This window comes from Myotis nattereri (assembly GCF_964212035.1).
Source record: "Myotis nattereri genome assembly, chromosome: 11".
Taxonomy (NCBI): domain Eukaryota; kingdom Metazoa; phylum Chordata; class Mammalia; order Chiroptera; family Vespertilionidae; genus Myotis; species Myotis nattereri.
In genome coordinates, this window is record NC_138086.1 from 41,776,264 (window position 1) to 41,789,991 (window position 13,728).

The 13,728-nt window shown below is 40.0% G+C and overlaps 1 protein-coding gene across 1 annotated transcript in view; it reads right to left on the reverse strand.

The window, feature by feature from the left end:
- Positions 1-13,728, reverse strand: part of ABCB1 (ATP binding cassette subfamily B member 1) — an 80,206-nt gene that overhangs the window by 23,689 nt on the left and 42,789 nt on the right. The window contains exons 10-18 of the mRNA XM_081102568.1: positions 11,929-12,042; positions 11,668-11,778; positions 11,368-11,493; positions 11,061-11,264; positions 9,635-9,805; positions 7,165-7,326; positions 5,304-5,480; positions 4,476-4,622; positions 512-619 (exon numbers count right to left, since the gene is read on the reverse strand). Of these exons, the coding sequence (XP_080958694.1) occupies positions 512-619; positions 4,476-4,622; positions 5,304-5,480; positions 7,165-7,326; positions 9,635-9,805; positions 11,061-11,264; positions 11,368-11,493; positions 11,668-11,778; positions 11,929-12,042 (1,320 nt within the window). The remainder of the gene's footprint in view (positions 1-511; positions 620-4,475; positions 4,623-5,303; positions 5,481-7,164; positions 7,327-9,634; positions 9,806-11,060; positions 11,265-11,367; positions 11,494-11,667; positions 11,779-11,928; positions 12,043-13,728) is intronic.

The following is a 13,728-nucleotide window of genomic DNA, read 5'->3' on the forward strand; positions in this document are numbered from 1 at the left end:
TTTTTTAAACTTAAACTATATAGGTAGGTACATTGTTATTAACTTAATTAGGGTACTCCTAAGGGCTTAGGAAGAGCCACAGTTTGCCAACCACGGATCTAGGGCAGTTAATGATCCTTATTTAACAAATGAGAAAACTTAGTTTAAATTAATTATTTGCCTGAGGATACATTAAAAACTGGTTCAACTTGTACTTGATCTATGTCTAACACGAAAACCCATAATGCCTTACAATACTCATCTCTTAGGGCACTGAATTCCTTTGCTCTGTTCCCTCTAATCTCATTAATGTTACAGCTGGGGATGTTAAGAGTGAAGAGAAGGAGGTAAGCAAGGGAGCCAGAGGAGGCAAAACATTTTTTTTAATATCCAAAGAAATTTAGCTGCGAATAGCCCAGTTAGTATAGGAGCAATTCTGGTAAAAAGCAAATTAAATAGATGTTTTTAAATTCCCAGAGTGGAATAATGATGCATTTCTCAAAATCAATAAAGTGAAAATGTAGACATTTACCTGAAGGAAAAATGTAATAAAAGAAATAATTCCGAGGACTAGAAACAACAGTGAGAACAAGTTACTGTTCTGTCGTTTTGTTTCAGGATCATCATTTCTGGTAAAAACCTGTTAAGAAAATAATTAAAGGGTTCAATCACTAAAGAAGTCATTCATGGTCAGACCCATTTCCCATCTAGCACAGTAACCAGGGGTCAAGAGGCCTTTGGCATACTGAAGGTTGGGGTTGGCTTCCCTAATCCCAAAGTGAAAGGTGTACATGCATCCCCTTCCTTAGAGACTGATAATGGGTCTGTCATTCCCAAATCAACCCAACCCTTTTTCTGCTCAGACTCCCCCTTGGAGCCATGAGTGCCACACCTACTCTGTGAAGTGGAACTGAGACCGAATACTCTGCTCCTCCTTTGGTGGGAAACTACGCTGTATGGCCATTCACTGTTTTACAATTTGGACATTTCAAATTGTCCCAAGGTGTCTGGAGACAAGTCTGCTGATGTGATTTGGGTGAATCAGAAAGCGGTGGTCGTTCACTCAGTGCAAAAAAAAGAGAGGTGCTTTCTTGACCCAGCCTTCTCTGTAGCATGGCCAGTTAGGAAGCCAGTGGGGAGCTACAGCCAGCCGACCCAACACCACACATGGAGACACTCCCAGAGATGGGCAGAAGAGCTACTAGGATGTACTGGGCTCTAGGAACGCAGAGAATAACCACTCAACAGGGGAAGACAGCAAACATCGCTCTAAACCAGGGGTGGGCAAACTTTTTGACTCGAGGGCCACAATGGGTTCTTAAACTGGACCGGAGGGCCGGAACAAAAGCATGGATGGAGTGTTTGTGTGAACTAATATAAATTCAAAGTAAACATCATTACATAAAAGGGTACGGTCTTTTTTTTTTTTTTTTTTTTAGTTTTATTCATTTCAAACGGGCCACATCTGGCCCGCGGGCCGTAGTTTGCCCACGGCTGCTCTAAACAGTGAGCCCAAATCAGTGTTATAACAGCCACATTCCTAACCCAACCCAGACAATTTTATTCTTTGTAAAGAAAAAAAGCTTTTTAGGAAAAAATTAATTTTTCTTCGTGTCATTCCAACAAAAATAATAGCTACCAATCAGTGAGTTCTTACTCTGTGCCAGGTACTATTCTAAGCAAATTCATGTATACTATTCTTTTATCCTCACAATCACCTCCTGAGGTTTGTTTTATTATCATCACTGTTTTACACAGAGGAAAACTAAGCACAGAGAGGTTAATTAACGTGTTCAAAGTAACACAGCCAAGTAAGCGGTGATCCAGGGATATAAACCCAAGCAATCTAACTCACAGCCCACAACCTTAAACTCTGTGTTACAAACCTTCAATGAGGCCGATGGCTGATTGCCTACCTAATAATATCTAGGAGCTAATGTGTCAGTCTGGACCACTTGCTTTTTTAAGTTTATTTTTTAAAAAAATATATTTTATTGATTTTTCTATAGAAAGGTGCCGGGGTCCAACCCCAGCAGGTCCAGGGGTCCCCAAAGGTGTGGACGGAGTCGGCTTAGAAGGAATGACACGGAGACAGTGTTCAGTTGATCAGCAGCCTAGCCAGGATCTCCAGCCAAGTTCTGGTCTCGATCTCCAGAGAGGTTCTGCTTAGGATCTCCAGCCAGGTTCTGTGTCCATGGTCTCTTGCTAGGTTCTCCAGCCAGGTTCTGTCCAGGTTCTCCAGGCAGGTTCAGTCACCAGGTTCTAGTCAGGTTCTCTTGCCAATTTCTGTAGTCAGGTTCAGTCCAGGATCTTTTGCCATGTTCTCTCGCTAGGTTCTGTCTCTAGGTTCTGAGGCCAGTTTCTGTCCAGGATCTTTTGCCATGTTCTCTCCAGCGAAGTTCTTCTGTCTCTAGAGAACGTTCTGTGTAGGTTCTGTGCCAATTTCTGTCTCTCTTGGTTCTGTCTTCTAAGTCCTGTGTTCTAAGTTCTGTCTCTTGCTGTCTTGTTACATCTGTATTTATACCAGTTGATTCAATCCTATCAATCTCTATTATAAAGGTTAGGGCGTTTCTTATCTCCATTCCAGGGAGTAAAGATTATGTAGCTTAAGCATGATTGTTCGTAGTTAAAGTGATTAATTACCCACCTGGCACTTAGTTAAGAGGTTTTATTCCCTCCCTAACTTCAGGGGAAAATCCCTACCTGGGGAAACAACCTTTCTCAGAGACCTTGGTTAAAACACATAGTGCCAAGAAGGTGAGCAAACATATTAAGAACAGTATGCCATATATGCCAGGTCCTTTGAAACAGCAAGGATGGACCGGCTCCCGGCAGAAAGGAAGGGAGAGGGATAGAGAGTTAGGAACATTGATGAGAGAGAAACATTGATCAGCTGCCTCTTGCACACCCCCTACTGGGGATGTGCCTGCAACCAAGGTACATGCCCTTGACTGGAATCGAACCTGGGACCCTTCAGTCCGCAGGCCGACGCTCTATCCACTGAGCCAAACTGGTTAGGGCGGGACCACTTGCTTTTAAACCTATTGTTATGCAAGAAGTAAGAGAAACAAAAAATGCTTAAATTGAGTTTTTGTTGTACACAGCAAAAACCCATTTCTAACTAATCCAACTCCTTTTTTTTCCCCTCTAATGATACCACTATCTCCCTCTCTGCCTGCAAGACCAATGTTAGAAAAGGAATTGGCAAAATATAGGCCACCAGCCAATGTTTATATAACGTTTTAACATGACAACTTTTGCACTACAATGGCAAGGTTGAGTATTTGCCACAGAGACCATATGGCCTACAGAGCCTGAAAAATTTACTATCGTATCCTTTATAGAAAAAAAATTTGCTAAACTCCTGACCTAGAACATATGCTCCATGCAATGAGACCCTGTTTTCCTTCTTGCTACCTTTTCAGCCCCTAGAACAGTAGCTGGCACAAAGCAGACACTGGAAAAATATTTCTTGAATGAATACATTAAGCATATGAATGGCAACCTGAAATAAGTTAGCCAGGCATGGGTAGGTCTGAATATTTATGGCAGTTTTTGACATAATCAAAAGTTAGTGTTTGGCTTATGTTTTATGTAGTGATCAATTTCTTTTTCCATAGTATTTCCAGAAGTTAGGGCCAGGGTATCCTCAGTTTGAGGTCTGAATATCTGTCACTGAAAAGAAAGCATTCCTGCCTGGATTGTACCTTTTTTGTTGAAAATGCCGTCATTAAAAGCAAGTGCAACCAACGTATAACAATTGCAATCTTTCGGAAGCTGCTCCATTTGTTTGCATCTTAATAAACGAGATGGACTTCTTATGGAGGCAGCAAGCTAGGCCTGCTCACGTCTTGATAAGTGCATATGTCAGAGAAGAGTTCCCTCTGACAAATACACGAGGGACTCTCTCTGCCTGGTGGTGATAGGACAGCTCATGACGTTTACTCAGAGCCTAGTGATGGCAGGTAAGGTTCAGTCACCTAGTCAGTTTCATTGACTACTTCAGGGATCTGGTCTCCTGGGCCCTAGAGAAAGCGACTACCAGACTTCTATTCTTACATCTTCAAGCTGCTTAGTTTCATAAAAAGGGACATGTTCTTTGTGGCTTTTATATACACCTAGAGGCTCAGTGCATGAAATTTGTGCCCTCTTGCAGTCTGGGAGGCCTCGGGGGAATTTCGACTGACAGTAGTTGGACATCCTTAGCACTGCTGTGGAGGTGGGAGAGGTTCCCGCCACTACTGCTGTGCTTGCCAGCCATGAGCCCGGCTACTGGCTGAGTGGTGCTCCCCTTGTGGAAGCACACTGACCACCAGAGGGAAGTTCCTGCGTTGAGCATCTGCCCCATGGTGGTCAGTGCACATCATAGCGACTGGTCATTTGGACGTCCGGTAGATTTGCATATTAGCCTTTTATTATATAGGATTACAAATATAAACAGTTCATTCTTTAGTCAGGACTCACAAGTAAATCCAGAAGTAAACATAAACACTCACCCCTATGATCTTTGAAAATATCACTGAAAATGCTGGTTGCAGGCCTCCATTTATAATGGCACAAAATATACCCACCACAAAATAAGGCCATTCGGTGATATTCAGCTTTAGAATCCTCCAAAAGCTAACTGGAGGTAAATCTTCATCCTGGAAAACACAAAATAGTTCAACAGGCTAGTAAGAAAAAGAATTGATACTTAATTGATTTAATGATGAACAGTTCTTCCATATACAAAAAAAATTTTAATGAATGTATCTAATTCTTATTTCCTAATCAATTGATGGTTCTTTAGCTTTTTTTTTTTAAAAAAAAGCATGCCCGGCCCGTGTTGCTCAGTTGGTTGAGCGTGGACCCATGCACCAAGAGGTCACTGGTTCGATTCTAAGTCAGGGCACATGCCTAGCTTGTGGGCTCAATCCCTAGTTGGGCATGCAGAAGACAGCAGATTGTTTCTCTCAAAGATGTTTCCATCTTTCCCTTTCTCTTTCTCTAAAATAAAAAATATAAATACTTAAAAAAGCACTGACTGGTTGTTACTCCTCTATTTTTAAAGAACTAAATGATATTTCCACAAACATGACAAGAATATTTGCAAGTAGGGATACAAGAATAGAAATGTTTATATTTGAAGCCCTATAATAATATTTCTCTTCACATTATACATTATAATTCTATAATTCTTGACCTATAAATTATCATTCATAAATTCTAGCCCAAGTCTAACATGTTGAGATTTTGGTTTGTGGAACACTCTGGGGGATATGACAGGAGGATTCTGGGTAATCCTTTCTTGTTCCCACTCCTACCCCAGCCCTAGCCCTCCGTACCAAGGCCTCTTTTTCACTAAGCTTTCTGTCTTGGCTTTGTGGTGCACGGATACTCTTGCGAGATGATCTTCTTCTTACTAGACTGGATCCTGAGTCTTTTGGAGACATTTCCAAGGCATCCGTTTCACTTTTGGATTCACTTGTTTCATTTTCTAATTCAATTTCATTTCCTCTTGTCTAAAATAAACAAGATATATGCATAAGCTGGTTAGGCTCAGTTAACCCATTAAAATTAATCACTGAATATCAGGTATCCAGGAAAATGGCAATCTGAGTAAACATACAGGAAAGGGCAAAGTTAAACCGCTATTTCGTTTTTTATAATATATTTGAAAATTAAAACCACTAAATAAGAAGTATTCCCACTAAATATGCTAAAATGGCATGGCATCACTCCACATAGCTGATCTAGTCATCTGTTTTGTGGGTGTTTTTGGCTCAATCATGTTTGCTTTGGACCAGTGCTGTCAACAAAAACATGGTATAAGCCATACTGTGAGCCATAGCTGTCATTTTAAATTTTCTCAGTGGCCACATTAAAAAATGTGAGACAAGTACTAACAATCTTTTTGTGTGAATTTATTTTTTCATATTTTGATTTTAATAATTCTTTATTGTTGAAAGTCTTACATATATCCCCCTTTTCCCCCAATCACCCCCTCAAACCCGCCCCCATCCTCCTGCCCCAGGCCTTCAGCACCCTATTGTCTGTGTCCATGGGTTATGCACATATGCATATAAGGTCTTTGATTAATTACCTCCCAATCCCCCACCCACTCTCCCCTACCTTCCCTCTGAGATTCCACACTCTGTTCCATGCTTCCATGTCTCTGGATCCACTCTGTTCATAAGTTTATTTTGTTATTTAGATTCCACGTATGAGTGCATTCATTTGATACTTGTCTTTCTCTGACTGACCTATTTCACTTAGCATGATACTCTCCAGGACCCTTGATACTGTCTCAAAGGGTAAGAGATTCTTGTTTTTTACGCTGCATAGTATTCCATGCTATAAATGTACCATAGCTTTTTTTTTTATCCACTCATCTACTAATGGGCACTTGGGCTGTTTCCAGATTTAGCTATTGTAAATTGTGCTGCTATGAACATAGGGGTCATACATTCTTTCTGATTGGTGCTTCAGGTTTCTTAGGATATAGTCCTAGAAGTGGGATCACTGGGTCAAATGGCAGTTCCATATTTAATTTTGGGGGGAAACTCCATACTCTTTTCCATAATGGCTGCACCAGCCTGCATTCCCACCAGCAGTGTACTAAGGTTCCCTTCTCTCCACATCCTCACCAGCACTTGTCATTTGTTGATTTGTTGATGGTAGCCATTCTTATAGCTGTGAGGTGATACCTCATTGTCGTTTTAATTTACATCTCTCTGATGATCAGTGACTTTGAGCATTTTTCATATGTCTCTTGGCCACTAATATCAATTTTAATTACATATTTTATTTAACCTAATGTATTGAAGACATTAGCATTTTAGCATGTAATCAGTGCAGATATTTATTGAAATATTTTGCCTTCTTTTGTATTAAGTCTTCAGAATCTGGAATGCATTTTCTGCTTATAAACACTTCAATTCAGATTAACCATTATTCTGCTCAACAGCCACATTTAAACCTTTTTAGACTTTTCTTTAACTTTCTCTAATAAGCCTTCTTTATTTTCCCTCCTTTAAAGAGAAATAAGATATCTAAAACAGTGGTCTTATCCTAAATCCCTCAAGTATTTTTTTCCCCCTCACTTCTCAAGATAATCAAATCAACTTACCTTTACTTATAGTACTAAGCACAGCAAAATCAGTGTATACCTGAGGTACTTTAGGAAAATCTGGAGGTAGACTGTACCTGCATTGTGACAAGTTTGAAGTAAATGCCTTTCTCTTTCATGAGTTCATCATGATTTCCTTTCTCTACAATGACTCCATCATCAAAACCAGCGATGACATCAGCATTACGAACTGTAGACAACCGATGTGCTATCACGATGGTGGTCCGGCCTTTTCTGGCCTAAAGAGAGGAAAATTTGTCTTTTGAACACATGAACAATTTTAGGCAAAAATTTATTCATTCAACTTGTGTTTACTGAGTATCAATGCCTTGCACATTGTAAAACCATCCAAGCTATATAATGTAGTCTCTGGCTTTAGTAAATATACAGTCAATTGATACTGGCTTAAATGATGCTTTATACTTATAATAAAGATAAGTATAAATATGATAGTCACATGTTAATATTATGTACACCCCTAAGTTTACAGTTTAAGGGCTTATTCAAAGTAAAAAACTCTACAGCCCAGGCATTGGCCAATCAGAGCAGACACAGGCCAGGGTGCCACACTGGTGCACACTAGCAATTTCACAGGATTTCTGGAGGATCAAGACAGACAGTAACTAGGAGGCAGCACAGTCCAGACAGACTTCAGCGTCACATTGATTTCACCTCATATCTTAGTTCTTCCATTTATGAATTCCAGTGTTTTATCCAAATCTGTTAACCTGCGTGAGGATCAATTTATTCAAACATAAAATGGGGATGATAATAGTACTCATTTTTTTTAGAATAAGTGTGATACTAAATAAAATAATGCACATGAAGCATTGTGACATACACACAGGAAGTTCTAAGTAAATGATACTTTGCATAGGTGAAGCACTATGGAAACACTGAAGAGCTATAGATAATTTTAATGTCAATCTCATTGTTATTTTAATACTAAACACAGCCAGATAACCAGAACTTGTATGAGATTTCTTTAGGTTTTGTAACTTTTCCAATGCTTATGATATTTGGTACTCTATATTTTCCTTCTGGAACTGGCAATAAAAATTTCAAAACAAATTACCAAAAAAGATATCAAGATCAATATGAGAAAAAGTGGAAAACTCTAAGGAGAAAAATACATGTAGGAAAATTAGGTAGTGGCACCAAAAAGTAGAGAAGACAATGGCTCAATGCTTTGGATGTTTTCAAGAAAAGGATAACAAAAACGTGTTTTTAAATTTTTTAATACTTTTTTGTTGATTTTTAGAGAGAGAGGAAGGGAGCAGGAAAGAGAGAAATATCGGTGTGAAAGGGAAACATCTATCAGCTGCCTCCTGCAAGCCGTCTATGGGGGATTGGGCCCGCACCCTGGGCATGTGTCCTGACTGGGAATCGAACCAGCAACCTTTCAGTGCATGGGAAGATGCCCAACCAACTGATCCACACCAGTCAGGGCAGCAGAAAGTATTTTTAAATGCAACCTTTTAAAATAGTTTTTATTTATAAGTTAATACTATTGTAGAATAATAAGAAAGCACAGATGTGAAATTACAGATAAGCAGAGCGAAGGCGGAAAACACCACACAATTTTTATAACCTTTTTCCTCCCTCAACAATCTATTAAGCACAATGACAGGATGTTTAAAGGAACATGCAGTGTTGTTTTATTATTAGAGAGAGGAAGAGTTGGGACAAATACAAGTTCATCTTTGAATTCTACTGTGACACTTCCACTCAGAGTGCTTTTGGGTTAAAAGGTCTCCACATTCCTCGTCCTCACGGAGCTGGCCTGGTTACGTTGTATGCCAGGGACACAGCACCTAGTGCCTGGCACAGAAGAAGCACTCAAATCCTCTTTGGTGAATGAGTCACACCAACTGAAGAATTGGAGGAAGTTAAAATCCTGTTGCTAGTCAAGGACATTTCATGGTCTCTCTCTGGGGGATAAGAGGTTTCTCATTTCGCATGGAGTCTTCATTAAGCCTTTAACATCTTGGAAATTAAACGTGAACCTTCGGATCATATTTCCCTCTTGTCGACAAAAGTAAAAACTCACAAAACCTCAATAACAGGTTTTCTCTAAAACTACATTTTCAAGATTACAATAAAGACCCATTTTCCTTTCAGTCTGTATTTCTCATTGTTTAATTTTAAAAATGTGCAAGTACCTTTTAATGGGAGTTTATTCATTTCTATTTAAAAAAATAAATAAATAGAAACGAAACAAACAGATCCAGAGGCCTGATTATTTTATTTTGATAGTGGAAGGAATCACTTTAGAAGTGATTGAAAATTTACTTAAAAAAAAAAAATAATACTAAGGCCCTGGCCAGGTAGCTTAGTTAATTAGAGCATCGTGTTGATACGCCAAGTTTGTCATAAGAGAATCAACCAATGAATGCATAAATAAGTGAAACAACAAACTGATGCTTCTTTTTCTCTCTCTCTACCTTGCACTCTCTCAAAAGAAATAAATAAATAAAAATACTAAGAATAACTTATGGTGAGATGATCTTACACTTATCAGGGTTGTTTGAATTGAGACTCACAGACCTTATCCAGAGCTGCCTGAACCACTGCTTCACTTTCAGTGTCCAAGGCAGACGTGGCCTCATCCAGCAGCAGGATCTTGGGGTTGCGAACCAGGGCCCGAGCGATGGCGATTCTCTGTTTCTGTCCGCCACTCAGCTGCGCCCCTCTCTCTCCAACCAGGGTGTCAAATTTCTACAGCAGAAAACACAGGATGATTTAGCAGAAGCACAAGCTATCTCAGCTCCCGTTTTAAGATGGGAAGGAATCCCCCAGACCAGTGGTCGGCAAACTCATTAGTCAACAGAGCCAAATATCAACAGTACAATGATTGAAATTTCTTTTGAGAGCCAAATTTTTTAAACTTAAACTATATAGGGAGGTACATTGTTATTAACTTAATTAGGGTACTCCTAAGCTGGCCTTTGCTAAAAACGTCCTCAATCTGATTGAGGTACGTTCGCTGAGGGCGACCCCTTCCAACTCTCCTATCCACACTCGTCTTGTGTACTTGTTTCATCTATTTCCTTTCGTTCATCCTCTCTATATATCCAAACCATCTCAACATACCTTTCTCAATCCTCAACACTACATCTTCTTTCACTCCACAACGTTCCCTAAAATTAACTTAATAAACTTTACTTAAAGCTTTAAGTCATCTTCGCACTGTACATGTGTGCCCGCACATGGTATTTTGTGGAAGAGCCACACTCAAGCGGCCAAAGAGCCGCATGTGGCTTGTGAGCCGTGGTTTGCTGACCACTGCCCTAGACCAATGGTTCTCAACCTGTGGGTCGTGACCCCTTCGGGGGTCGAACGACCCTTTCACAGGGGTCACCTAAGACCGTCAGAAAACACATATATATAATTACATAGTTTTTGTGATTAATCACTATGCTTTAATTATGTTCAATTTGTAACAATGAAATTGGGGGTCACCACAACATGAAGAACTGTATTAAAGGGTCGCGTCATTAGGAAGGTTGAGAACCACTGCCCTAGACCATGCCAGCCTCACAGGTAATACAATCCAGTTCCTTAAAACTTATCAATAACCAACCTTCCTTTTCAAAAATATGACTGGCTGCTACAGCTTTAAAATCTGAAGTCGTCTGGATTTCCCTACTTAGAAGATTCCTCCAGATCACAGTTTCCTAACTTGTTAAGCATTAGGTCAGCATTCTATTCTCTGAACCTCTAGCATGACAAAGATCAAGAAGGACTTACGCCCTAACCGGTTTGGCTCAGTGGATAGAGTGTTGGCCTGCGGACTGAAGAGTCCCAGGTTCGATTCCGGTCAAGGGCATGTACCTTGGTTGCGGGCACATCCCCATAGGGGGTGTGCAGGAGGCAGCTAATTGATGTTTCTCTCGCATCAATGTTTCAAACTTTCTAATCCTCTCTGTAAAAAATCAATAAAAAAACATTTTTTTAAGAAAGAAGGACTTACATTAGGCAGTTTCATGATAAAGTCATAGGCATTGGCTTCCTTGACAGCTTTCTCAATCTCATCCATGGTGACATTTTCACGGCCATAGCGAATGTTTTCGGCTATTGTGGTGGCAAACAGCACAGGCTCCTGACTCACCACACCAGTAATTTCCCGCAGATACCTTACGTTCATGGTCCTGATGTCCTGTCCATCAATACTGACCTGAAACGAAAAGTGTGAATTTTATTCGCGGTGGCACTGTGGCGTGTGGTCTGCAATGGTACTGCGATGGCTGCAGCATCTAGCCCAGCCAGCGCCCTCTCACCATGCCCTCCGTCGGGTCGTACAGCCGCTGCATCAGCTGCACCGTCGTGCTTTTCCCACAGCCGCTGTTCCCAACCAGGGCCACCGTCTGCCCGCTCCGAACCTGCAGGCTGAGGCCCTTCAAGATCTGGCAGGACGAACGAGAAACAAACTTAAGAGCAATGCACAGGACTATGAATGGACAAAGGAATTCAAAATGAGGTCTAAATATTCACAGTCTTTTAAAGTCTCTAACGGAAAGTATGAGAAATTCTTTATTCAATACGTCACTGAATCATTGATTAGTCATTTGTCATTGTACCTTAACTTCTTTTCGAGATGGGTAACTGAAGTGAACATTGGTGAATTCCAAATTTCCCTGAATATTATCTGGTTTGTGCCCATTCTTCGAATAGCTGTCGATGCTTGGCTTCTAAACAGAATAAAATACCAGAAGATTTAACTAGGTTACAACAACTACTTTGAGTGACATTTGTGGAGAGCTGGAACAAGTGGTAAAGAAATCTACTTTGTCACTAGAAAAACTTTTAAATATCTGGGTAAATAGCCAGCGGAGACTTACATTATCAATTATCTTGAAGATTTCATATGCTGCTCCTCTTGCATTTGCAAATGCTTCAATGCTTGGCGATGCCTGTCCAATACTAAAAGCCCCAATTAACACAGAGAAGAAGACCTGAGGAATGTGAAGGAAAATCGTCAAGTTACTGAGGTACCGTTTAGACAATTTTTTATACTCTTTTTTCTTAATACAACTTATTAAATTTTAAAATGGCAAGGCAACATATAAATATTGGGTGTTATAAATATCTTTAAAAATATTTTTAAATATTTAAAAGTTTAAGTACTTTTCAACTTAGAATGCAGGGTTAGTCTTACTTGCTCAGTGTGTAAATTCTATAGGACCAGACTATTACTAGTAGAATAGAACATTTTAATATTTCTTGAATGGCCAAGAATTTTGGTTAAGATCATCAGCAGAGGATAGAGGAAATAAACCCTAGTAGGAGACACACAAGGCCTAGGTCTGAATCCTGGGCTAAGCACTAATTGGCTATATGTCTCCAGTCAATTCTTCTAGAGTTTCTGGGTTTCAATTTCTTCATTTGCAAAAACAGGCAAGATTTTATTTTCCATACCCAGCAACCTTAGAGCTGGGGTATCAAATGAAACAGTATATATAAAAATATCTTGTAAATTATAAAGCACACACACCTAAGGCATTACTCTTTACCAGGTTGTCTTCCCCCCCACCCCCCCCCACCAAACTGTGTTCTCTTTGAGGTCTGATAAACAGTGTTTTATTTTGCCCAAATCAGTGTCTTATGGATAAAGACCTGGCTTTGACTTCGTTTCTCATCTGGGTTAAAGAGAACTAATGTTACTAGTCCTTTCTTTCTAAAACACACAGTAATTTTAGTCCCCAAGAATTTACATACAAGGAATTTTGCTAAGTGATTCTATATTTATTTTATCAATTAGTCCTTACAACAATACTGCCATTTATATTTGGCAAAAGAGGTATGAAGGCTTGAAAAGTCTGTATTTGGCCGCCCCAAATCTTACAGCTAAAAGTTGTAGGCCGGAATTTGAAACACGTCGGTCTGATATCAAATCCTGTGCTTGCTCCTACTCTTGATGGTTCCAGTTGGAAAGGCAGATCTGTGTTCAGTGAATACTGGATTTAAAGCTGCCTATCTACATCACAAGCAAGCAGAACACTTCTCTTGCCAACCTAGGCTCACCCACAGTATCACTATCCTAATAAAAGCTTTTTGGTTAAAACCATTCTTAACTGAAGAGCCCTATACATTGTGGGTGAGGCGACAGTCTGAAAAAACAAGAGACACAATTATCAGATCCACACTACCAACCTGTTTCCTGAGAACGGGAACTGTTTTTAAGGGACTCAACCAAATAGTTGGGTCTGTCATTTACTGAATATAGGTACTTTTACTTAGCCTGTCAAAAAGGGACCAAGTGACACATCTAACAATATGTACTTTATTAGATCAAAATGCAGACTGAGCCCCGCCAGTCTGTGTGGCTCATTTGATTGAGCATCGTCCCAGGCACCAGGAGGCTGTCAGTTCAATTCTCGGTCAGGGCACATGGCCCCGTTGTGGACTCGATTCCCAGTAGGGGGTATGCAGGAGACAGTCAATTTATGTTTCTCTCTCTCTCTCCCTCTCCCTTCCTCTCTATGAAATCAATAAAAACATTTTTTTAAAAAGATGCAGATTGAGCTTGGTTAGTGAATAGTTCGTTGTCTTTAAATACAAAAGGATAGCATCAAATGGCAAGCCGTCTATACTTGCACAAAGATCTATATGGCAGAGAAACTCCAAACAGCACATTCTTT